Source organism: Montipora foliosa, chromosome 8, assembly GCF_036669935.1.
Source record: "Montipora foliosa isolate CH-2021 chromosome 8, ASM3666993v2, whole genome shotgun sequence".
NCBI classification, from domain to species: domain Eukaryota; kingdom Metazoa; phylum Cnidaria; class Anthozoa; order Scleractinia; family Acroporidae; genus Montipora; species Montipora foliosa.
The window spans coordinates 47,349,396-47,371,895 of NC_090876.1; the positions used below are offsets into that span (position 1 = coordinate 47,349,396).

Sequence of the window (22,500 nt, forward strand, 5' to 3'; positions counted from 1 at the left end):
TGTGTATAACAGCCAGAAGTCAGGCCACTAGGCCACTTGCACTAAGAGGTCACGTGACCATTGCTTCCTTTAAACAATGAGTTGGAATCTTGCTGATGCAAAAAATTGACAGAGCACATAAAAATTAGCTTACACACGAAATTTGAGAGGAAACGCATTTAAGGAAGATATTTTATGGCACTTTGATTTTTCAACAAAGCAGTATGATTTGTATTGGCCGCCATGTTGGAGGGCATACTCTTGCCCTCCAATACGGCGGCCAAAACTACTTTTTGCTTATATCTTGTTAAACGTTTAATAGTTACGCTCAGATGTGCTGTAAACGTTAGCACATAATTTTTTCAACACCCTCCTTGAAGTTTAAGTGCAAAGCTTGAGTTCAGAAAGAAGTAATTCATAATTTTAAAAATCACATTTCGGTCACGTGACCAGCGAGGAACTTACTCATTTTAAGAAAATGGTGCGGGTTTGAAAAACCAAATCACTATTATTATGTTTAAGATATGACCCACTAATCGTTTTTCGAAGGCAAAATCATATAGCTTTCATTTTCATGAAAACCATGTCACATGACCTCTTAGTGCAAATGGCCTCTTAGTGTGTACTTAACCAAGTGCAGGAGCTTTACTCAAAACTCAAACTCAAAACCCTCCATTCACGTTTCACGGTGTTTACATTAAGGACCCATTGTTTCTCCATCAAGGTGGTGCAAGGCCAAGATGATATCTGCAAGAACGTTGCATGTCCCCGTGGCCGTGTCTGTGTTCCTTACACAGAAGACAGCGGCAAAAGGTACACAAGGTGTGAATGTATAGGCACTTGTTACGAGGAAGAGCAGGCGCCTGTGTGCAGTTACTACGACTTTACATTTAACAACGCCTGTGAAATGCATAAGTTCGGCTGCGCGCATGGTCTGACTATGAGAGTGAAGAAACAAGGAAGGTGTGAACCGTCAGGTAATTATGAGTCTTGCCCCAAGCGACACAAAATTATAGGGGAAGTTTTTCAGCTTTTGAGATCAACTTCTTCTTCTTCTTCTTCTTCTTCTTCTTCTTCTTCTTCTTCTTCTTCTTCTCCTTCTTCTTCTTCTTTTTCTTCTTCTTCTTCTGCTTCTTCTTCTTCTTCTTCTAAATCTACCTCAGTCATTCTATAATAATAAAATTTGTCCGAACCTCGTATGTTTATGACAGCATTCTATTTTCTTAAATGGCCCAACACAGGCAAACACAGCTGCATCCAAATCCTTCAGTTTCCAACCCGCTACTTAGAGTGGATCATGATTGCTCGAGAGCAGTCGCTAGACCCAGCCTACTCACTGAACTTCTCAGCGCGCGCCGATGCTTTAACGGAAATGGAACGAAACGAAATCCTATCGGTAAGACTTTGAATCATTCAATTTTCACGAAAATTAACAATAGCTCAAAGAACAAATCAAGTAAAACTGTGCAATTAATGTACGAAAGAAACGAAACGAAAAGGAACTCGGCGTTCCACACCTTGTCGACGATTTTACTGCTATTTGATCATTTAGTCTATAATAATAATTTACTAAATAATCAAATGTACGTTGTATCCGCTCTTGCTCAAGATATTTACGTAATATATCAAACACGAGAAGGAGGGTTTCATCGGATATCCAAACACCGAGAAGCGAGTTGAAAAACGAGGCCGAAGGCGATTGGATATCTGATGAAACACTCTTTCGAGTGTTTGATATTGCTTCTCAAAGGAATCAGTATTTTAAGAGATATTTGGGATCAAAGTTGGCGAAATTGTATGCTAATTAAGACCTCATATCCAAACTTCCTTCACGGTAGTGATTTCTTTTGTTTTTGGCTCATGAATTATTAATGAGTTTGAGAATTCTTCATCAACAGCAGCATCATTGGCACCACCGCAACCTTCCTCCTCAGTATCATCGTCATCATCATCATCTTATATAACCCCTTACCAGTCTCTCACGAAATGTTCCAGATGAACTTTGTTAAGGACGGTGCCTTCTATTTCTATTGTTATTGCTCATCCGTTTTGCGCATCTCGAGATACTCGTGTTTCCTATCGGTAGTACTTACTAATGCAGGGATATTTTTTGCCCGGTTTAGAACTATGCGGAGAAAGTAGAACTTAGCAAGTGCTTTTGGTATCCAAAAAGAAAATCTTTCAGAGATAATTAAGCTTCAATTTGGAAAAAAATGGCATTAATATTTAAAGCTTTTAAAAAATATTGTTGATTAATTATCTTTGAAAAATGCGTGGTTACCCCCAATTTTCTTTTAAGATTTCATTAACATGTTGTTAAGATCTGCTTTTCCCGCATATTCATAAACCGCGAAAAAATACCTTTGAATTAGTAGACCTTTGTGGACACCGTCCTTAAAATCTGTATAACCATTAGTTCTATCCTTGGCTTTCATCCACGTGACGAGACGGCCATGTTAGTGTACAAAACAATAGAAAATGGTTCCACAAGTTTTTGCATAATAAGAGTCAAATTCCCAAAAGACATTTTACAGCATTGTTCTGTACCAACATGGCCGCCGTGACGTCAGACTCATGATGAAAACCCCCAATAGATAATCGCTTCAGCATACAGAACGTCTTAGTTAGAACGAAATTCATCATGTCAGGAGCTCATCTTCGATTCCAAGGGAAGCCTCTATCTCCATTTCCCGTTTCCGGGATAAATTTATTTTTAGGAACGGGTTTTTTCCGCGAAAAGTGTCATATTTCTCTTGACGCTGAGGTAGCCTTTTTTTATTGGCTTTTACAACAGTGGGCGTGCTGAATCTCCCAAGGGAGATTGACTTTTGCAACAGTGGGCGTGCTGAATCTCCCAAGGGAGATTGACTTTTGCAACAGTGAGCGTGCTGAATCTCCCAAGGGAGATTGACTTTTGCCACAGTGGGCGTGATGAATCTCCCAAGGAAGTTTGGCTTTTGGAACAGTGGGCGTGCTGAATTTCTCAAGGGAGATAACTGATAAATCTACTCGGGAAAGGTTGATCCTAGGCCCCTTGATGAGCTGCTGATCATGTTAATCTCGGCTGTGCGTTTGGTATTTTTGATCAAGTCAAAATGGCAGAGAACAGTTGTGATTTTAAATGCATTTTTTTCTCTTCTAGTGGGAATTCGAATATATTGACAAAAACTTGAATGGAACACTCGACAGGGACGAGATAGATCGACTCTATAAAGACGTGCTCGATTATGAGCCATGTATCTACGGCTTCCTGGAATCATGTGACCAGAATGGAGACGAGAGAATCACAAAGCGCGAATGGGATTCCAGTTTTCCACTGACACTAAGTAAATAATTTTAAATGCCTATTCACACTAAAGTGCAAAAAAGTGTAAAGGGATTCACACAAAAGAACTTTAGTCAAGATAGCGGCAGCAATAACGAACCCTTTTATTACGAAAAACAGTGTCATTTACTGTGGTGTATTTAACGTCCAAAAGCCTTGCCAAAGCATTAACTCAAAACCAAGCATGACCAACTAGACCCCAGGACACCTCATTTACCCGGGAAAGACGGCAAGTTTTCTCCCAAAAACTTTAAACTTTGGTCATTTCACCGACGTTATTGCTTTACTTAAACGTACTTGCCGAAGAGGTTTTCCCTGAGAGCTACAACGCTCATCAAGAGAGCTCGCTTACAAAGCAACAGAATTACAAATTCCCATAAATTATGTATTGGTCAGACGAGGCAGAGAACAAAAAATTTTTCGTCTCCGACGCCTTCGTATATCTTAAAAGTCCCTGGAAGTGCCACCATTCATTTAAGAATACATCAAGTGCGAGCAAAGACGGTGGGCTCGTCATTTTTGTTTTAGCAGTCGCTTTTCTAACGGCTGTTTATGCAAGACGTTCAAAACGCAACCCCAGTCGCAAGGCGAATGAAATCATCGTTCTTGTGACTACGTTGAATCTACATCTTTTATCCACACTTATTTTTTCTTTTCGCTGGCGTTTTGTGGTCAAGCGTGAACAGCTTTAATAAACCTTGGAAATAAAAAAAAAACTTTGTAAACAGATGGCACTGTTCAGTGAGCACGCGAATCGAAGGAATGAAGTTTTTTGAAGTTTAATGCGTGACGGGTCTTTCTCTCCTACAAAATGATTGATTTTCGTTTCTCGTTTTCCTCCTATTGCAGGTACAGCCCTTGAAACTAAGAAATGACGAGTCTTGGCATGCGACTTCCTGTCAGTGAACTCCTAAAGCTGTTATCGCCCGCACAAGACAAGTCATCTTCAGCAATTGTTGCAATTGATGCTCCTAATGCATGCCACAGGAGTGGAGTACTTTCGTTTTTGCACAACAAATAATTAAACAAAACTGAGTTGTTTCAACGTTTATTTCCTGCATTAAAGTCTATACAAAGACATAGAGAATGCGATTGCAAGTTGTGAAACTTTAAGATTTTCTTGGGGGATGGGGTGGGTGGGGTCGATCCGATGCTTCTCTTTCTTTTGTAGAACCATCCCCTCCCGTGAGTAAGCTTTTTACTGTGAGACAAACAGCAAGGACCATTTGTGCTCTCGAGATTCAGGTTTGACGTGCGATCCATTAGCGAACGAAAGCAACGACGAAAGTGACGGAAACGAGAACGTCATCTCAAAATATAAATTCGCGATATACAGATATTTTTCGTTTAAAAACATTGACGTCACATTTCCTTTGATATTGAAATTTACCTACCACGGAACAAAAGAAGTCATTTTTTCAACAGCCAGTTATTATAGGTTCTGGTTGGCATATTAATAACAATGGGTGACATCACAAGAAACATCACTATTGTAATCACTTAGGCCCGGTTCGGACGCCGATCTTTTCATTAGCCGAACCTAATTCCTTGAATTAAGTACATGAAAAGATCGGCGTCTGAATCAATTTGGAACGGCTCACCCGTTCTTCCCGCCTAGCTTAGCCGGGAATTTCGCCTTTGGAACGGCTTTGATTCAGACGCCGTACTTTTCATGTGCCGATCCTAATGCATAAATTATTACAATGTATTTCGCAAGCAGTTTACCTCAAAGAGCATGCGTACTGGAGCTTGAAAACGTAACTCGCTGAAAATGGCGACGTGGAGAGCTACTTATGCTTGTCAAAGTGGCATCAGCGAAGATGGTGTTGCATTTTGTTGTCGAGAAAACAAAAGCAGCAGCATGAGAAGGCTCAGGTCTGCATCTTTTTTCTTCGAATTACCGCTTTCTTCCACATGGCACGTAAAATAAACATGGATTTTGGGCGACGGATGTGTAGGTTAGCAGCATCCGCCATGTTTATTTACTACTCCTGAAAACTGCTGACCATTTTCACCGCTTTTACGGGAACTGTATTAGGAACGGCCAAAAGAACGGCGTCTGAATCAACAGGCGTACTTTTGTTAATTTGGGTCGGTCCAAATTTGAATTGAGTTCAGCTCATGAAAAGATCGGCGTCTGAACCGGGCCTTAGAGACTAATACAAGGGGGTGTGGTAGTTCCTCAAGAATGACACTGGTCGGAACGGCGCTTAATTTACAGGAGAAAATGAAAATTTATCTTTAAATGCTGACGCCCTTAATAAAACCCAGGGTTCGTGCTGGATTTTGTATATCAAATTCCAGGAGTATTAAAGGAGTTTTCAAGAACCAGAAATTGAGTTTTCAATGAGTGTTTGTAAGGAGATTTCTATGCCATAAACCGTGTTTCAGTGGTTTCTTTGCTGAAAAAGCCTACATTGATATTCTTTCCCACATACTGCAAGTTAAGTGCACGCACGGCATTTTACTTTTTGCATTAATCTTACCCCAACAGTCAATTTGCTCAAATTTTGAGATGTCTTGTCTTTAACTCAGCGTGATCTTCACTTTCTCTTGGCATGATGCAATCTCTACAACTTTCACCTAAGCAAAAATTCAAGGAGTTTTCAAGCAGTTTCCCACAAAACCTTTTTTCCAAGGGCTTTTCAAGCGCCCTTGAAGTCCAAAATTAATTCCAGGCCTTTTCAAGCACTTCAGAACACAGACTCAGCAGTTTTTATCCCATGCAGCGAACGCAGCGAACCCGGGAAAAGATTCATGATGTGTAAACGTACGACAGAGGTGAATCTTTGATTTTTTTTGTTTACTGTAACACCGTTACTATCATTTTAGTTATCGAATACTTCACTAACGCGGCTGTACAATGCGATCAGTCAAAGGTATAAATCGCAAAATAGTTACGATACAGCAAACGGTCTTTTCACGTTATGTCGTTGCCGCCATGATGGAGGACGAAAACAATAATTTCTCAGAGGCTTGTTTTGTTAGTCCACTAACTTTTGCACGTTTTGCCACCGTAATGTTTGCCTCTAGTGATTGGTGGTTAGCGGCAACGTCGTCCGTGTTGAAGCTCTTCTTGTTTTATCCTTCCATCTCGGTCAAGTTAGTGTTGATCATTTCTTTGGTTTCCTCATCTTTCGCCTCGTCCGCAAGCTTCAGCGCCTTCCGAAGAGCCTCCTTGGCTTTTAACGCATTTCCTTAAAAGGCACAACGCGAGAAGGCACTGTCAGCGAGTAAACAAAAATGGTGAAATTCATAAACGCCTTTAACAATGTTATTACAACAGTTACAATGTCCTTTTGGCTATATTGCTCACAATACAACCATCGGCTGATCACAAGACCTTAAAACTTATAAAGCAGAAAATCAAAAAATATCGTTGTTTGCTGAACACCTATTAGAAAATTTTACGAATGGTTGAACTTTTAAGCAAGTAAAAATTAGCGATAGGAAAGAACGACGTCTCAATGACCTCGTGACACCATTTTCAAGTTCAAATGCATTAAGATAAACCGTCAGAAAATCCGCTCAAGATTAAAAACGTCGTTCTTTCCCAACGCTAATTTTCACTTGTTTATATTTTACGAAGCCTTTGTTCATAAAGATTCAAATTGCGTGGTTTAAAGAGGCCTGACCGGGCATTTGGAGGGAATAACTCAGTTACTCTACAACGTCTTCGAATTAACACACTTCGTGGATGATAATTACTCCTCCAGAAGAATGCGAGTGATTATCATGCAAGTGTTCCTTCAAATTGTTGCATTTTCTATATGCAAACTAATGGGTCTGGCCGGCCAGTTCTGCCAAGAGGAAAGCGCCCTTAGATCAAGACCTGTGCTCGACAATGCAACTGTCTGCGTCGTATATATCTTGAAACGATTTGTGTTTCTTGGAAATCTTAAAACTGAACCGGCGAGAAACAGTTCGCACAGAATCAAAGAAAGACTCCGGCCCTTTCAGCGAAATGTTGGCTGCGAAAGAAACCTTTTTTTCTTCAAGGAAAAGAGCGCATTCAGTCTGAACCAATCCATGACGAACTGAATTTGCAACAAAGGCGTTTACCTAACTGAACCGCGAACACCTACACAACTGACAAAATCAACGTTTAAATAGAATACCTTCCAGATTAAGAATGGTTCCAAGATTCGCCATAAAGCGAGACAAATGAGAACTCTGAGTAATTTCCGCGATGCGGACGGCTTCTTTAGCCATCTCCTCCGCAAGTTCATATTTTCCACTTTCCGCATAGGCCTTCGCAAGGTTATTGAGAATTACTGTCGTCTGGAACGAAGAACAATGAAATATACCTTAGAGCGAGTTTCAATCGAGTATCGTAAAACCAAAACCAAAGTAATTACTTTGGCCAATCAAAAAGTACGGAGACAATCCGGTAAACCTATCAAACCTCGAGGTAATTACACGTAGCAGACACAAAGCGCCGGAAAGTGTGCACGCGCACTCTTCTGAACGGCTGAAAAAGGGGCGAGAGAACTTTGAACCAATCACTGAGTGAAGTAATGCAAAACCAAAGTAATTCGCTAATTACTTTCGACACTCAATCCAAAACCACTCTATTGAATGGTTTAACATTTACTACGCGCGGATATTTTGGCAGTTGCGTAGCATACGAACGAGTCACTTTATTTGAGTACAAACACATTTCTATAAGAATCAGAACCACAGCATGTTATGAAGTTGAGATCTCGAATAATTTCACATAAGTGTTTCAGAGTATCGACACTAATTCTGTGATTCGCATCTATAGTGATTGGATAAAAGAAATCCCGAGTCGTGTTCTTTTCCAATCAGAGGCATACATTTGCTTTTCTTCGCGATTGCCTCATTTCATTTCCTACGCTTTCTGTCATTGGCCAAAGGAATGATTTTAGATTGTTCGCTATCACGGTTCTGGTGGTAAAAACATTAGTAACGGCAACTAAAACCCGACACCACTGCATACTTAAAAAGCAAACACTATTCTCGGTTTTCACATGACGTCATGGAAGGCCGCCATATTGGTGTCCCCAAACAAAGAAACGGAGGCCATGTTGGTGTCCCGACCCAATCCTCCGGGAACTGAGCTCTATTATTAGAGAGATTTAGAATCACGTTTACGGGAAACGCGAACGGCAAGTGACCACGTGACCGTAATTTTCCCGCCATTTTTCGCGTTTGCCGACTGCCGCTTGCCGTTTCTACGTGAAAGTTGGCATTTTCGCGTTTGCCGGATACGAGGAATTTTTTTCTCGTTTTTCTTCTACATAACAAGCTGCATGCGGAAAAAAAGAACCACAAAACCATAGTCCGGTCAGTCAAAGCATGGAGAAGAAAATTTCATGGTTGTAGCCTGATTGTCATGACTGACACCTTACTGCAATTTCTTCATGAACTCACGTTGACTCACAAAACAGCTTCATCGAAACTCGCAAAATTTAACAGGAAAGGATTTTCATTTTACATTTTATATAGCGTCTTTTTCTACAAACAATGTTTAAATTGACTCCGAGTTTTTGTTTTTGTTTGTTGTTAACTAAATACTCGAGATTAACAGAGTCCAATTTCAAGTCGCCGTGAATCACGCGAAGCTAAAGTCACAAGCTTCACGCCACTTTACGTGAAACGTGAAACGTGAAACGTGAGACGGAAAGCCGACGTTTCGTTGAAACAGTTTCACTTCCGTTGACGTTTCGTTGAAAAACATGGCTGTTGATCACGTGAGTGTAAACCAACAATATCGTTTTCAAAATAAAACTAAAACGGCTCTAATGATGAAGAAAATACACTAGTGTCGCCACTTATCTTTACTTCAAACCTGCTCATGTTCTTGCCCTAACACCTCTTTAGAGACTTTCAAAGCCCTGGACAGCAAGGTCGCGGCTTCAACTGGTTTGTCTTGTGACAGAAGGTATGTCCCCCACGCTTCAAGGCAGACTCCCAACAGCGCTTTGCTAAAAACAAAACCATTTAGACCCCTGCAATCAAACTGAGAACTATGCAACAGAATGAGCGCTAAACAGGGATCTAAGACAAAGACGACGTTGGCCAGGGGCCGGCTGCTCGAAGTGTAGTTAGAGCTAACCCTTGGTTAAGAGGAATCAAAACCTATAGGTTTCCATGGTATTTAACGCTGGTTAGCGCTAACCATGCTTCGAGCAACCCCGGGAGCCCGTCTCTCGAAAGTCCCGAAAACGTTTCGGGCCCGAAAAGCCATTTGTGAAACTGCCAACCGCTTGTTTTGAAAAGCAGATCTTTTAACATGTTTTCAAGCTAACTAAAAGAAACATGTCCGTGAAGTTTGACGACTTAAATCCTGTCCGTTCTTGAGATACAAAGGGAATTGAGGCACCCGAAATAGGCCCAAAAGTTTCGGGACTTTCGAGAAACGGGCCCAAGAACGCCAAAAAACATATATTGGTCCACTGAGGGAAAAAAACGTTTTGGTACGCTCTGCAAGGGAGGTTTACATTTTGGTACATTTCTTGGCCGTTATCTTCAAAACGACGATGAAAAATGGGCAAATTTGAAGTTATGTGAAGGACGTGAGAGTCGGACGATAAATTTCAATTTTCACTTTATTAAACTTCCCCGCTGTTTTATACCACGCCGTTTCAGGTGTGACATGAGACACTTTGAAAAACCATTGAGCCGTTTAAAGTACTTCACGATTGTCCCATCTCGTTTTCCGCGTGGTAGATCTTAAAGCCCTTGATGAAGAAACAACCGCACCATACAAATGGTAATATTGATGAAAACGTCTAACCTGTTGTCCGTTGCCGCATCTGAAGATTCACTGACCTTCTTTTGCGCTGTTTCAGTTGTCCACTGAAATCCTTGACCTGCAAGGTCGTGTCTGCAAGGAATTAACATTGTCAAAGGAAAAAAGAGGCCTATAAAGTTACGAGAAAAAAAAGCATTTGTTCCACGGACGAGCTAGTGAGATGAAAGGGTTTTTTTCTTGAGATAAAAGCACAAACTGCTTCGCATTCCAGTTTTGATAAAAACTGTGCATTGCAAAGCTGTTTCTTTACATTGTACGTCTTCTGAGGGACAATCACAGCTGCCTTAGCAAGTTTTCCAAAGGGTGGGCAATTGTGGCGAGAACGAAAAAGAACCAGTCAGTAGAATTTGTAGCAAGCATCAGAAATTGAAATTACTGTTCTTTGATGCATGTGAGCGCCACCACAGGAAAGCAGCACAAGATCAGCCGCGGAACAAATTTCCATCGCTTGAGCTCTTAAGGTTCCAAACGCACCATGCGCTATCGAAAACGTTCTACCTTCACAGTTAACAATTTCAATACCAGTTTCAGGACTCAGGCCTTACTTGTCTTGATGAGCACATGCTATGGAGAGCTTCAGCGAAACTTCAATCACACTTTCATCATCCTTGGCGAAAAAAAAAAGTAGTAGCGTTACGTACTATTTAACAATTATTCCATGAGCGCGCGTTGGATATGAGATGGCTATAACCACTCTCATATCCAACAAGCGCGAATGGAATAATTGTTTTATTAAATTCCCTAAACTCCAAAAGTTTAGAAGTACGAAATACGAGCGAAAAAAGCGAGAGAATCCTAGCGAAATCGAGAAAAAGTTGATGAAGATGTGATGTTGTGTAATACCTCGTGGTCAGGCAGACGCAGGCTCGTCACAAAAACATTTCTTACCTTTTCGCGTATCTCTAAGCTTCGAAAGTGATCCAAACTTTCCACAAAAACGTTTTTCTTTTGCTTTATACCGAAAGAAATTTCGCTTTCTGGCGTAAACGTTTTTAGTTTAGCAACGCTAAGCGCAGTCATTTACCATATAAGGTCAAACTGAGGTATATGAGCTGATAAACGAGATTGAGTGAACCAATCAGAGCACGAGAATTGCATTATCCGAGGTTGAGAATTTAATAAATGCATTTATTAAATTTTCAACCTCGGATAATGCATTTCGCGTGCTCTGATTGGTTCACTCAATCTCGGTTATCAGCTCATATACCTTGGTTTGACCTTATATGGTAAATGATTGCGTTAAGCGTTGCTAAACTAAAAATGTTTTCGCCGGAATGCGAAATTACTCTTTGAATAAAGCCAAAAAGGAGAAAAAAAAACTTTTTTGGGGGAAAGTTTGGATCAATTCCGACGTTTAGAAGTACGCGAAAAGGCAAGAAATGTTTTGCGATGAGCCTGCGTCTGTCTGACAACAAGGTATTACACAACATCGCATCAGTTCTCATCAAGTTTTTTTCGATTTCGCTCGTATTTGCTCGCTTTTTCCGCTCGTATTTCGTACTTCCAAATTTTTGGAGTTGAAGGAATTTAATAAAACAATTATTCCATTCGCGCTTGTTGGATATGAGACTGGTTATAGCCAACTCGGCGCTACGCGCCTCGTTGGCTATTTACCATCTCATATCCAACGCGCGCTTATGGAATAATTGTTAAGTAACTCTACTACCCGAGTTCGACGTCCGACGTCCGTACGGTAAGTTAAGGAGCAAGTTTTTTCTATTGATTTATGGAAAAAAAGGATATCCGTAACTAACAGTACGGACCGAGAAAACGACGTTAGTATGATATTAATTATATCACTGAGGTGATAAGGCGCGCGGGAAAGGGAATTAGTTGAAGCTAAGCGGAAGGTTCAACTGTCCTAGAGGAAATCAATAAATCTGAAAGCAAATAAATATTTTTGGTTTTAAAATAGTTGCTTGCAAGTTTCAAACAGTTTCACGAGTTTATTCACATAAACAACATGAAAAACTTGCTAGAAAATGTTGCATCAAAATTTCAAATTTAGCGGACCTTATTGTAGAATAGGTCGCACTAAATTACCCAATCATAGGCTCCCACGTACAGTACTATCTGGGAAATAGAGATATAGAGATTATAGAGATAATAATCAACCCTAAAAGATACCTTGATAGCAGAAAAAAATTGTGTTCAATTAATGTTTTAACCTGGACATCATAAGAATGAAGAAGACCCCCCGAGAGTGACAAAGACGCATTAAAGAAGCCGTATCAATATTGCAATAGATAGAAAGTCCCCCAGGATTGTCATTTTCTATCACTGGGAGCTATTTCAAATTTTCTACCTATTATTAAGAAGAAAAGACAAAGCTCTCCAGTTCTTTTATTACCTTGGGTGTCTCTGTTGACAAAAGCTCTCGCAGAAGCAAGCGGAAATAGTTCTCTGCCTGACGTGAGAAAAACAACATAAATTATTTGCTATAACCAACATACATGTATCAGTGACATAAACTATTGTTGTTAAAAATGTCAAGCTTAACCAAAACAATTGGGTGCAGAAGAGCAGTTTGTTTTAGTGGATGGCAAAATAGACCTTATTCATAAATGGCAGTTGTTTTATTACTGACTTTTGCTAAAATGCAAATTAGCCTACCAAGCCTCATTTTAGCGCAATAATTCTTTCCAATTCACTGTATGGTATCGAGACTTGGTAGGTTAATTTGCACTTGAACAAGAGAATTATAAAATTTACCGCCATTTATGAATAATATACAGCTGTAAATCATTCCTATTTAATAAATAATAATTATTATTGTGACAATAACTCCTTTGATTGTCAATACTTTAACCTCACTAATATAATTTTACCTCACTCCATTTTTGAAGCTCAAAAGAAAGATTTGCCAACTGCAAATAGAAAATACAGTGTGAAAAAGTGGCCAATGAGCTGTGCGTTAATACCACACAACTCTTATTAACAGATATATTTTATGCTTTACCTGTTTTTGGCATAATTCACTTTACCTGGTCCAAAACATATCTCAGATACTTTTGCATTTTGGTTTTGACTTTTTCATCTTGATCACTCTCCTCAGAAGGATTGTTCTTGGTCTTTTCAAAGAAGTCATGTAGCAATTTTAGAGCTTCTTTCAATAATGTAATTGACTGCTCCTTGTTTCCATCAATCTCTTTTTTCTATAACAAAGAGAACAAAGTGTAAAGTGAAAAAAACAAAACAAAACGTTAGGTTTACAGGTAACCTACACTTTCTTTAAAGGATTTTTAGCCAATTTACTTTAAATATATTTCTGACTTTTTTTTAACATTACAATATCTTGGTCGGTACGTGCTATTGTTGTTTTGTTGTTTACTCTGATTTATGCTCAGTCTGCCCTCATTATCTGTGTTTCAAATCCAGTTTAGTTTTCCCCTTGTCTGTCATGTCATTTTCCACTGTCTAACGGGGTAGTGGTCATCCCACCTCTGCATGATGAGTTACGAAGTTTGAATCCTACTTGGGGTACTGTCTCAAACAAGTCTCTCTACTACGCAAAGAAATCTTACGCATGTGCAGGAAATTCATGACATTCCCCCCCCCCCCCCCAAAAAAAAAAAAAAAAAAAAAATTAGAGTCAGAGCTGAATCCTGTACTTTGCACCTTCAAACAAAGTAATAAAAGCTTACTGCTTGTGGGGCCATGTTTCACGACTGACTCTACCAACCAAAGAACACTTGCCAAAAAATTGCGGATTTGGGAATACATCCTATACATATGCTGTATGTTTGTGAGCCTATTTTTCTGCCGATTATTTATGGCATGCATTTATATATAAAATGAAAAAAACAAACATAGAAATAAAAGAAATAGCATCTTTCATTAAGGCCAGAGAAAATGAAGCAAGCAAAATATTTATTATAAATATCCCTTGATTTCCAAAGCAGGGAAAAAAAAAAGTAATTTAGCAGGTTGTACTGTAGAATACATTCTGCTGAAAAGGCCAGTCATAGTGGGCATACATGTACAAATAAACTTGGCTCCCTTAAAAATTCTGTACCTTTGCCATCTTCAACTTGTACTCAAGTTCTGGAGGTTTGTTTTTGCTATTCATCATTTTGTTGTATTCTGTAGCAATGAACACACATACTCCTCCAATTCCTAGAGAAATTTAAACAAGCGAATATTTCGTGCAAATTGAGAAGTATGGTTATGGAATGATCAGTGGTGTCAGTGACCTCCAAACTCTGGTAACAACCACATTTGAGTAATGTTTTAAAGATGATTAGCTATGTTAATAGGGACTGAAAGCATGGACGACAACGACAGCGGTGACAAGAACGTTATCTAAAAATATTATTTCTTGTCATTGTAGTAATTTCGTGATTATTCCAAGTCGTTCGGCAAGAAAAGTGTTATCGCCATTGCACAAATGAAGTGGTATGAACGGTGTGGATTTTTGTAGAGAAAATCGCAAATTCATCATAAGGTACTTGCATCATCTTCAATTCACGTCATTGTCAGGACAAGAATGGCTAGAAAATGTACCAAAATGTAAAACATACATGTGGGGCGTCCAGAGCCTTTGTAGCCTCTCATAGCCATTGTTGTCATCCTTGCTTAACTTAATCTCCCTAATATTATTAAGGTTAACTACAGATGGGTAGTCAATTCTACCACTCAATTCTAAACCCAGATGGGTTTAGAATATTTATACCAACAACTGACAAACTTTCTGTTGGCTCTGAGTATGACTTCAACTTAGGTCACAAACAATGGTCGTTTGCAATGAGCCCGCTCCATTGAGCTAAAAAAGGTGAATATCATATCATATCTTTATTTACCCTCGGATTTAAGAGTAGCTTGTAGTAGCTAATATCTGAGAGCAGTAATCCTCCCAACCATGATGTACAAAGGACAGACTGCAACACCACAAACCCCATGCCCTGCTCTTTGCGAATAGTGTATGGGTTCTTTTACGTCGCACAGGGTTATGAACATTGAAGGGCTGTGAGAAGGGGGCCAAAGTTTATCGTCCTTATCTGAGAAGACTAAAGAGTCTAACCACTTAAAGATGTCATTACAAAGGCAGCACTTTCTCCTCAGTTATCTACAGACCCTGAAAGTTGGTCTGGCTAGAATTTTGACTCCACGACCTCCCGCACAGTAGTCCCATGCTCAACCAACTGAGCCAACTGGTCAGTGGTTTTAATCACCTGCCATTTACTTATTTTGAAGTCACTGCATGAGAGATACTTCTATTGTATTTTGTCTCAATTTTTAAAAAAATGCAACAAATCCTAACCAAGGTTACAGGGTATTCAGCACTTATCCTAGCCTTTGCTCCAAAGCTAGGATCACTCGAAAGTGGCACCTCTTCGTCCACCTCCACCCACCCCTCCCCACAGTCTTTCACGTCCTCGGTACTATACCCAGGACGTTACAAGTCGATAATTTCGATAGTCGATAAAAGTCGATCATTGTCGATCAAATTCGATACTAATCAATCGACAAATATCGGATGTCGATAAAAGTCGATCACACAATTTTTTGTGATTATCAACTTTGATCGATTTCAATCGACATGTATCGGAAATACAAAAAAACAGGTTTATGGCGGGAGACGAGAGGCTACAGTTGCCAAGAACAGTTTAATGAAGCAGGATTGGCTATGTCAAGACTTTATTTTACCGATTTACATTTATTTATTGATTTACAGTTTTTAATTAAACTTTATTGCCATACGGATTTACTTTAATGCTGTTTACATTTTCGTGGGCGATTGAAAAATGTGTCAGCATTTTTGTCGATAAAATCGATATTCAGTTGAAAATCTTGTGATTATCGACTTTTATCGACAAATTAAACTTGTCGATTGACAATTATCGACAAATATCGAGTATTATCGACTTATCGACTACGTTTTCGATGATCGACTTTGATCGACTTGTAACGTCCTGCTATACCCAAGGATTCGTGGCCAGGCAGATCGAAGCAGTGTTGGACTTCTTACCAAGTATGATTATCGCCCATAACTCATCTGGGATCGATTTCCTTATCCTTTTAATACTGCTCTGTTGCGAGAAGCTACAACTCTGCAGAACTGCTGGAAAGCGCTGTCTCGCCGCGATATGTGCATCACATCGCGGAGTGGAAGAACGAAACACACCACCATCAAACGTCCCAGGCATACATCTTTCCCCGCACGTTGAGAAATTTCTTGCCGTCAAAATGCACCTTGCATAGCAGTTTAAAATCTTCCAGTGCCTATTCAATCGATGCATAACAAAATCTGTTCGTTCAGTTGGTGGAGAGGATCCAGTCCGCCATCTTAGCTTGGTTACAAAGGCAAAGACGAGGTTACACAGCGAAAAAATTGAGAGCGCGGGAATTTCGTTCACAATAACAAAATATTGTGTAAAGCATTATTTTCTCTGGTCTCCATAGATCTTTCTACACTTTTAAATTAGAGAGTATTAAGGATGATAGGATGGAAGAATACAAGGAACGCTTTGGAAAGGTTGGAGGGGCTGCTAACTTGTAAAGTTTGGTAAGCTATATTTTCATAATTTCGCTCAACATTGTGTATTTTGTAGTTTTAGTTTTAGTGCCAGCCATACGCTTTATATGCTTTTCATGATTGTTTTTTTTAACTTAGTGATAGCCTGATATCCGATCCTTGTTCACTGGAGAGGTGTGATCACATATTTTGTCGGTATGTAAGCTACGTGAAAAAAGAGTAGCACTTGTCATTATAAAATTAAGCTTAAATTATTTAGTCAGTCAATCCATTCGATATATGCAGTTTGTGAGGTATTTCATGAGTCAGCTGGCAGTTTTTTATCCAGTTAGTCAATCAAGCAAGCATGCCGGGGAAAGTTACTCGGGCAGTTGATCAGTTCACCTTTTTGCTCAGTTCTCTATTTGTCAAACTTCAGTGATTGCCAATTTGTCATGTGTTTTTCGATTGGATGGACGGCGAGTTAATTGAGTCATCCTTTGTCAGTCTGAGAGTGAATTGAGGAATGTGGGTTGTTAGTGCTTCCGTTAGTGGAACCATGGTAATCGACATGAATACATGGACAAATAAATGAAATGAAAACAGTTCACTGATTCTATGGGGATTAAAAATGCTAAGCTTGGCATTAATCTCTTGAGAAGCTAACCCCTTTATCAGTCAGTCAGATGATATGTAAGTTAGTCCATCAAACAGCCAGGCAAAATAAGTGAAACAGTCACAGGGATTTGTGTAAGGGTGAGAGCATTCCTCTTTCGTCAAAATGTCCCAACTTTGACTCCCAGACTTGGCGTCATGTGCTTGCTGATTTTGTTGGTCTCATTTGGTTAGTTTGCTTCAAGAGGTCTCTCCCCTGCTACTCTGGTTTTCTCTCTCTTAAAAAAACACAAAAATTTGGTTTCATCTGATTCAATTTGACTAGATTTGCAGTATCCCTAGGTTTTACTCAGGGCTATACAGGGCTGAGACATCACATGTAATTTTTTGATTAATTTTGTATTGTTCCTCCCATCAGTCTGAGTCAATTTATCATTAATTTCAATGTATCAAGTAATACATTACTGATAGTGAGTCTTTCAGACGGTCATTTGGACAATCATTCTGTCAATCAGTTCTTCTGCAGGCCAATCAGTGTCAATCAGGGTTAGTCGCCAACCTAAGGTCATTTCTAATGTTTGCTTGTTGCAGTGGTTGCATAGAGAAGCTGGTGGGAGTTGACTCTAAATGCCCGGAATGTGGAACCTTTGCCTGGGTGAAGGACATGAAGACGAATAGGCAGCTTGCCAACACTGTTGCTATGTGTGCCAAGATGAGAATGCTACTTGGATCAGATGATGATATAAATAGTGATGATGATAACGATGATGATGAACTGAGAATTAATGACATTAGTCCCACGGATACCAGAGGTATTGCTTCCATAAAAAAAAATCAATCAATGTCATGTTCAATCCAAATTCAAGCCAAGATCAATTCAATTCAATTCAATTCAAGCCAAAGACCCTGGAGATTACAAAACCTTTTCAGCAAAGACACCTATAAAAAATCTGGCCATCCTTAACCCATCGATCTCTGAACCACACACCATTGATGAGTAAAATAGTCTGGTGTTAAACGGAGTAAAATCCATTCAGTCTCACTTGCAGGGAGGGGTCAGTGGGATAATAGGTTTTTGAGTGGATGTAGAGGTTGTTAACCCATTGACTCCTGAACCACCCCTCCCCCCCATTGACTTGTAAAATCGTCTGGCATTAGATATAGTAAAATTTATCAAGTCTCACTCCCAGGGGTCAATGGGTGAAATAGACCTTTTTGCAGGTATGCTGGCCATTTTGATTTAGACTATTGTTTCGAAAGACGTCATGGGATGCTCACGGGGCAAATTAATACACGTATGTATATAATTAAGTTAATGGTCACGAGTTCGCTATTAATAGCCTGTTTACTTGAGACTGTTGTTGTTCAGAAGTTTCGGATTTAAGCAAGCAAGCTCAAGTTTGAATGAAATGTTCTAGTTCCAGTTGTCCAAACAGACAAACAAGTCAGCTACTTCTTTACGTCCAAAACAAGTGCAGATGATTGCTATTTATATCCACTCGAGAAAAAAATTTGAGTTTCTTTACTGAACAAAAGCAACAGTGATTTAACCAAATGTTAAGCTTTAATTTGTTTAATTCACTTGTGCTTTTGAGGTTTCTACCACTTGAAAATAAGAATCCACTTACCGGGTAGGTATTATAAAAACACGCATCCATGAATAAAAAACAACCGGTTTCTCCACAGAAAGAACTTTTTCCACAAAGTTTGAGCTACTCCTTCCTCTCATGAATGGAAAAACGTTCTGTGACCTTTTTTGGTGAACTGCAAGATGCCTTGGTAAAAATGTGAAAGCGCTCGACATGTTGAATCATCATTGTTTTTCAACCTCCCGCTACGCTGGGTGCCATGGAAGTCGATCCGAGTTTTAAGCTTTTCATGGGAAAAAATCTTTTGCTCTTCCTCTTATCACTCAAAAATTCATCTTCTGGAGTATCTATGTCTTGATCCTTTATGGCATTTTAGCAAATGCAACACGAATACCCCCGGTAGTTGAAAAGACAAACTTCGAAGAAGACCAAGTTGTTTTGCTGAAAATGAAGAATTCAAGTGAACGTGGAAGCGGTTCGTTGAACAGCCAATCAGGAGCGAGTATTTTTGGTGCTTGACGAGTCTTGAGCGAGTAATTTTGCTCTCTTCACAAGCAAACTTAAGAAAAAATGCCTTGACCAATCAGCATTCAGTAATTTTGCCCTCTATGTTGTTAGTCTCGAAAACAACCAACAAAAACAAAACTAACATCCTTAAAATAAGGATGATGACATTCTCAAATGTTATGTAACTTTACAGCTCTTTGAAAAAAGGAGGGAGTAGAAAATGACCAAAAAATGTTTGCTGCAGATGGATGTCTTATTTTAACATTCTTTCTCCCTTCCTTGCAGGAGTGGTTTGGGAGGAAACACAGCACAGATTTGAACCAGAAGCTGATTCATATCAGTTCTCATCGCCAGACATTATTACAATGACTGATTCATCGAATAAGTGTGCTGCTGCCATCCAAGAAGTATCACGCAACCACAAGAAAGCATTCAAGGACCAAAGATGCAGAACGAAGAGCCGAGCTTCAGTCAAGGAGCAACAAGAGACAGATGAACCTTCTTTATCTAATTGCTATGATATACTAGGAGGAACAAGCCAGTCGGGAAAAGATGTGAAGAAAGTTCTCTCTTGCCAAGATGGAAAGCTGGTGAGCAGTAAAGAGGACATTTTAGGAAAAGGTAATGCTTTGGATTCAGGACATCCAAAATTGTCCAGAAGATTGCCAGTCAAAGAAAAGTGCTTTGGGGGGCAAATCGCAAAGGCAACAAGAGGAAAGAAGAAATTGGCCGTCTCTGAAATGCCAGTTTCAAACTGCGATGATCAAGAAGTTGAGAATGCAGAACAGAATGATCATTGGATGGAAGAGGATGTCAACCATTTACACTTTGGGGAGCAAAGCAAGGATGAATATGATGTGGAATCCGAAAAAGAAAATCTGAGTGAGACATTCTTCACCAGAGTTAAATCAAGGGAGGATCAATGTGGAGGTAGCATGGCTTTTTTGTAATTATTGTATGCAAATGAACAGTCCAGCATAAACTTGAAAAAACTCTTCAAAAAACTGGTGCCAGGTAATTATAAATCACTATCCAAGGAAAAAGCTGTGCCAAAACCAAGTTGAGTTAATTCCATCAGTCAGATTGATAGTAGTTGTAGTATAATAAAGTAAAATAGTAAGATTCCATGAGGTGCAGAGCACCGAGTTGGCTATAACAAACATCAACAAGCATTGAATGGAATGATCGTCCTGTTAAATTTCTTTAATCTCTGAAGTTGTTTCATCATTTTACAAAACACCTACAGCTGTACATGTATCACAATCAATTCCCAGATAAGGTCACGGTATAATTATGAGCCCATTGTGCAGATTGAGAAAGCCAATCTAAATTCTAGAAATGTAATATCTGAGATTGAAAATTAATAAATAGTGGTACCATATCAGTGATAATCGTGCAATTGACCACCATGAATTTTTGTCCAATGCTTTAGAGGCAATACAGGAACTGATATGAGCTCTGCCTTCATTTCAGGCATGGGCCCATGAGTGACTTTTATTCCCTTCTACATGTATAACAAATCATACGGCCTGAGATTATTTGGGTGGCTCTTTAATTAATTAAATTAATATTGGTTTCCTTCTTATTTATCTTGTCCCCTGTGTTGAAGAAACCTTTGGGGAGAATGAAGACCTCGGAAGCATTTGCACAACCAGAGCACAGAAAAGAAAGCTGCAACAAGTGCAAATGCAGCTCTCGGCAAAGGAATTACCTCAGAAGGAGTTACGAGAATCTAGTAACTCTATGACTGGCCAGAGACCTACATGTATGAAAGATAAAAAGAAGAAAGCAAAGGAGAATAGCAGTGAGACACCTGTCAAACAAGGTACACTGCAGCATGAGCAAGTGAACAGTTTGCAGGGAAGTGCAAAACAAAATTAATGTCATTATCATTAACAATTCAGTGGCAAAAGTAAACTTTTTTGCTTTTTTGTTGGTTGTTTTTATTAAATTAATGCAAATGTCTTGCACAATGTGAATGCTACAATGTACAATGATATTAATTTATTGTTGAACCATGTTCAACTAGACCACTTCCCTGCTAGTAGAGGTGTCTCTCCTTTTTGTGTTGTAGGGGAAAAGAGACCTTTTCCATGGATCGTAACTCACTTTGATCCAAACGCCGTCCCCAACCTTGGACGGCACTCTTCAAACCACATGCCCCGTGATATGTTTTCTGATTGTGACTTGAGCCTGCTGTGTCCCGCGCATCCTTTACAGTAATTCTGCTGTTGTTAAGTGCGCCCACACAACATGAAGTATCACCTGAGAATTCGGTTGCTAAGTACCGGAGTGCATGCTCAGCACAGTGAGTTTCACCCCATAGCAGAAGTCTCTATTCCTGTGCTCGTCAACCCAGTGAACGCAAAAGAAAAGAGACCTCTGCTTGCAGATGTCAAAATGACGTCTTCAATTCCCACGGCCTGCTCCCGTCTGACCTTGTAGCTCAGTCAGTAGAGCAGCGGTGAACCCACCCCGAAGGTTGTGGGTTCAATTCCCACCCTGGTCAGAGTTTTTCTCTGACCTTGTGTGGGCCCATTTCCATTAGTAGGGCTAACACTCACATGATTTGTAAGTAAAAACATGGTTAGAAAATAGCACTTCACACTACCTTCTCATGGTTAATTCATTTGAAAACATGGTTTCCAGTACCTTTAAGTGCATTTTGCTTAATCTCAACCCTGCATCTTCCTTCCTTTCACAGTTTTCTCAGTTTGCAAGTGATTGTCATTATAGTGTATGTGTGTGTTTTAGATTTGACTTGTTTATCTCTTTTCTTATTCATTAACTTACAGGGATGAGCAAAAGAACAACTGCGGTACAGAATTTCTGCAGTCCACAGACTTCCACATCTAGTTTTTCTGGTATCAAGAGAAATATTCGTGGAGAGACCCCGCTGCATGTTGCAGCCATTAAGGTATGCAGGGTTCTCCTTATCAGGCGGTAACTGGTAAAATTTACTGCTTGTGAGAGCACTTATTACTGCCTGCAAATGCTCAGAAGTCGCTTATCCTTTGCACAACGTCCAACATTAACCAATAATTGCTTTACTGGTTTGAAAAGATGCCATACCTGTTGCGCTGAAAACTAGGGAGAACCGTGGGTATTACACTAAAATGTATAATTATAAAACATAATACCAATAAAGGTGTAGCAAAACAATGGAGCCACCCCTGAAGACTAACTTATACGCTATTCAAGATTGTTATGTTAACCCTTTAAGCCCCGAGGGGTTCCCCATTGATGAGTAAAA

At 39.6% G+C, this 22,500-nt stretch overlaps 3 protein-coding genes across 3 annotated transcripts in view; 2 read left to right on the top strand and 1 right to left on the bottom strand.

The window, feature by feature from the left end:
• LOC138013376 (testican-2-like) overlaps positions 1 to 4,353 on the top strand; it is an 11,406-nt gene extending 7,053 nt beyond the window's left edge. Inside the window, exons 2-5 of the mRNA XM_068860434.1 lie at positions 704 to 956; positions 1,221 to 1,375; positions 3,122 to 3,305; positions 4,154 to 4,353. Of these exons, the coding sequence (XP_068716535.1) occupies positions 704 to 956; positions 1,221 to 1,375; positions 3,122 to 3,305; positions 4,154 to 4,179 (618 nt within the window). The 3' untranslated portion in view covers positions 4,180 to 4,353. The remainder of the gene's footprint in view (positions 1 to 703; positions 957 to 1,220; positions 1,376 to 3,121; positions 3,306 to 4,153) is intronic.
• A 1,736-nt stretch (positions 4,354 to 6,089) lies between these two features.
• Positions 6,090 to 16,369, bottom strand: LOC138013375 (tetratricopeptide repeat protein 19, mitochondrial-like). Its single transcript, XM_068860433.1, has 10 exons — positions 16,051 to 16,369; positions 14,098 to 14,198; positions 13,067 to 13,237; positions 12,911 to 12,949; positions 12,433 to 12,489; positions 10,628 to 10,689; positions 10,065 to 10,154; positions 9,117 to 9,252; positions 7,423 to 7,585; positions 6,090 to 6,501 (listed from the first exon to the last, which is right to left on the bottom strand). Exons 1-10 carry the CDS (start codon positions 16,319 to 16,321, stop codon positions 6,386 to 6,388), a joined length of 1,206 nt encoding a protein of 401 aa, XP_068716534.1. The 5' UTR covers positions 16,322 to 16,369; the 3' UTR covers positions 6,090 to 6,385.
• A 64-nt stretch (positions 16,370 to 16,433) lies between these two features.
• LOC138012853 (BRCA1-associated RING domain protein 1-like) overlaps positions 16,434 to 22,500 on the top strand; it is a 31,955-nt gene continuing 25,888 nt past the window's right edge. The window contains exons 1-6 of the mRNA XM_068859765.1: positions 16,434 to 16,587; positions 16,696 to 16,752; positions 17,743 to 17,963; positions 19,533 to 20,177; positions 20,857 to 21,072; positions 22,043 to 22,164. Of these exons, the coding sequence (XP_068715866.1) occupies positions 16,520 to 16,587; positions 16,696 to 16,752; positions 17,743 to 17,963; positions 19,533 to 20,177; positions 20,857 to 21,072; positions 22,043 to 22,164 (1,329 nt within the window). The 5' untranslated portion in view covers positions 16,434 to 16,519. The remainder of the gene's footprint in view (positions 16,588 to 16,695; positions 16,753 to 17,742; positions 17,964 to 19,532; positions 20,178 to 20,856; positions 21,073 to 22,042; positions 22,165 to 22,500) is intronic.

Excerpts from the sequence above, each read along its gene's own strand:
- LOC138013375 (XM_068860433.1), bottom strand. The coding sequence starts at position 16,321 with ATGCATCGATTGAATAGGCACTGGAAGATTTTAAACTGCTATGCAAGG. Across the intron at positions 7,586-9,116 it reads TAGGGCAAGAACATGAGCAG|ACGACAGTAATTCTCAATAA; the intron begins GTTTGAAGTAAA and ends TCTTCGTTCCAG. Across the intron at positions 6,502-7,422 it reads AACCATTCTTAATCTGGAAG|GAAATGCGTTAAAAGCCAAG; the intron begins GTATTCTATTTA and ends GTGCCTTTTAAG.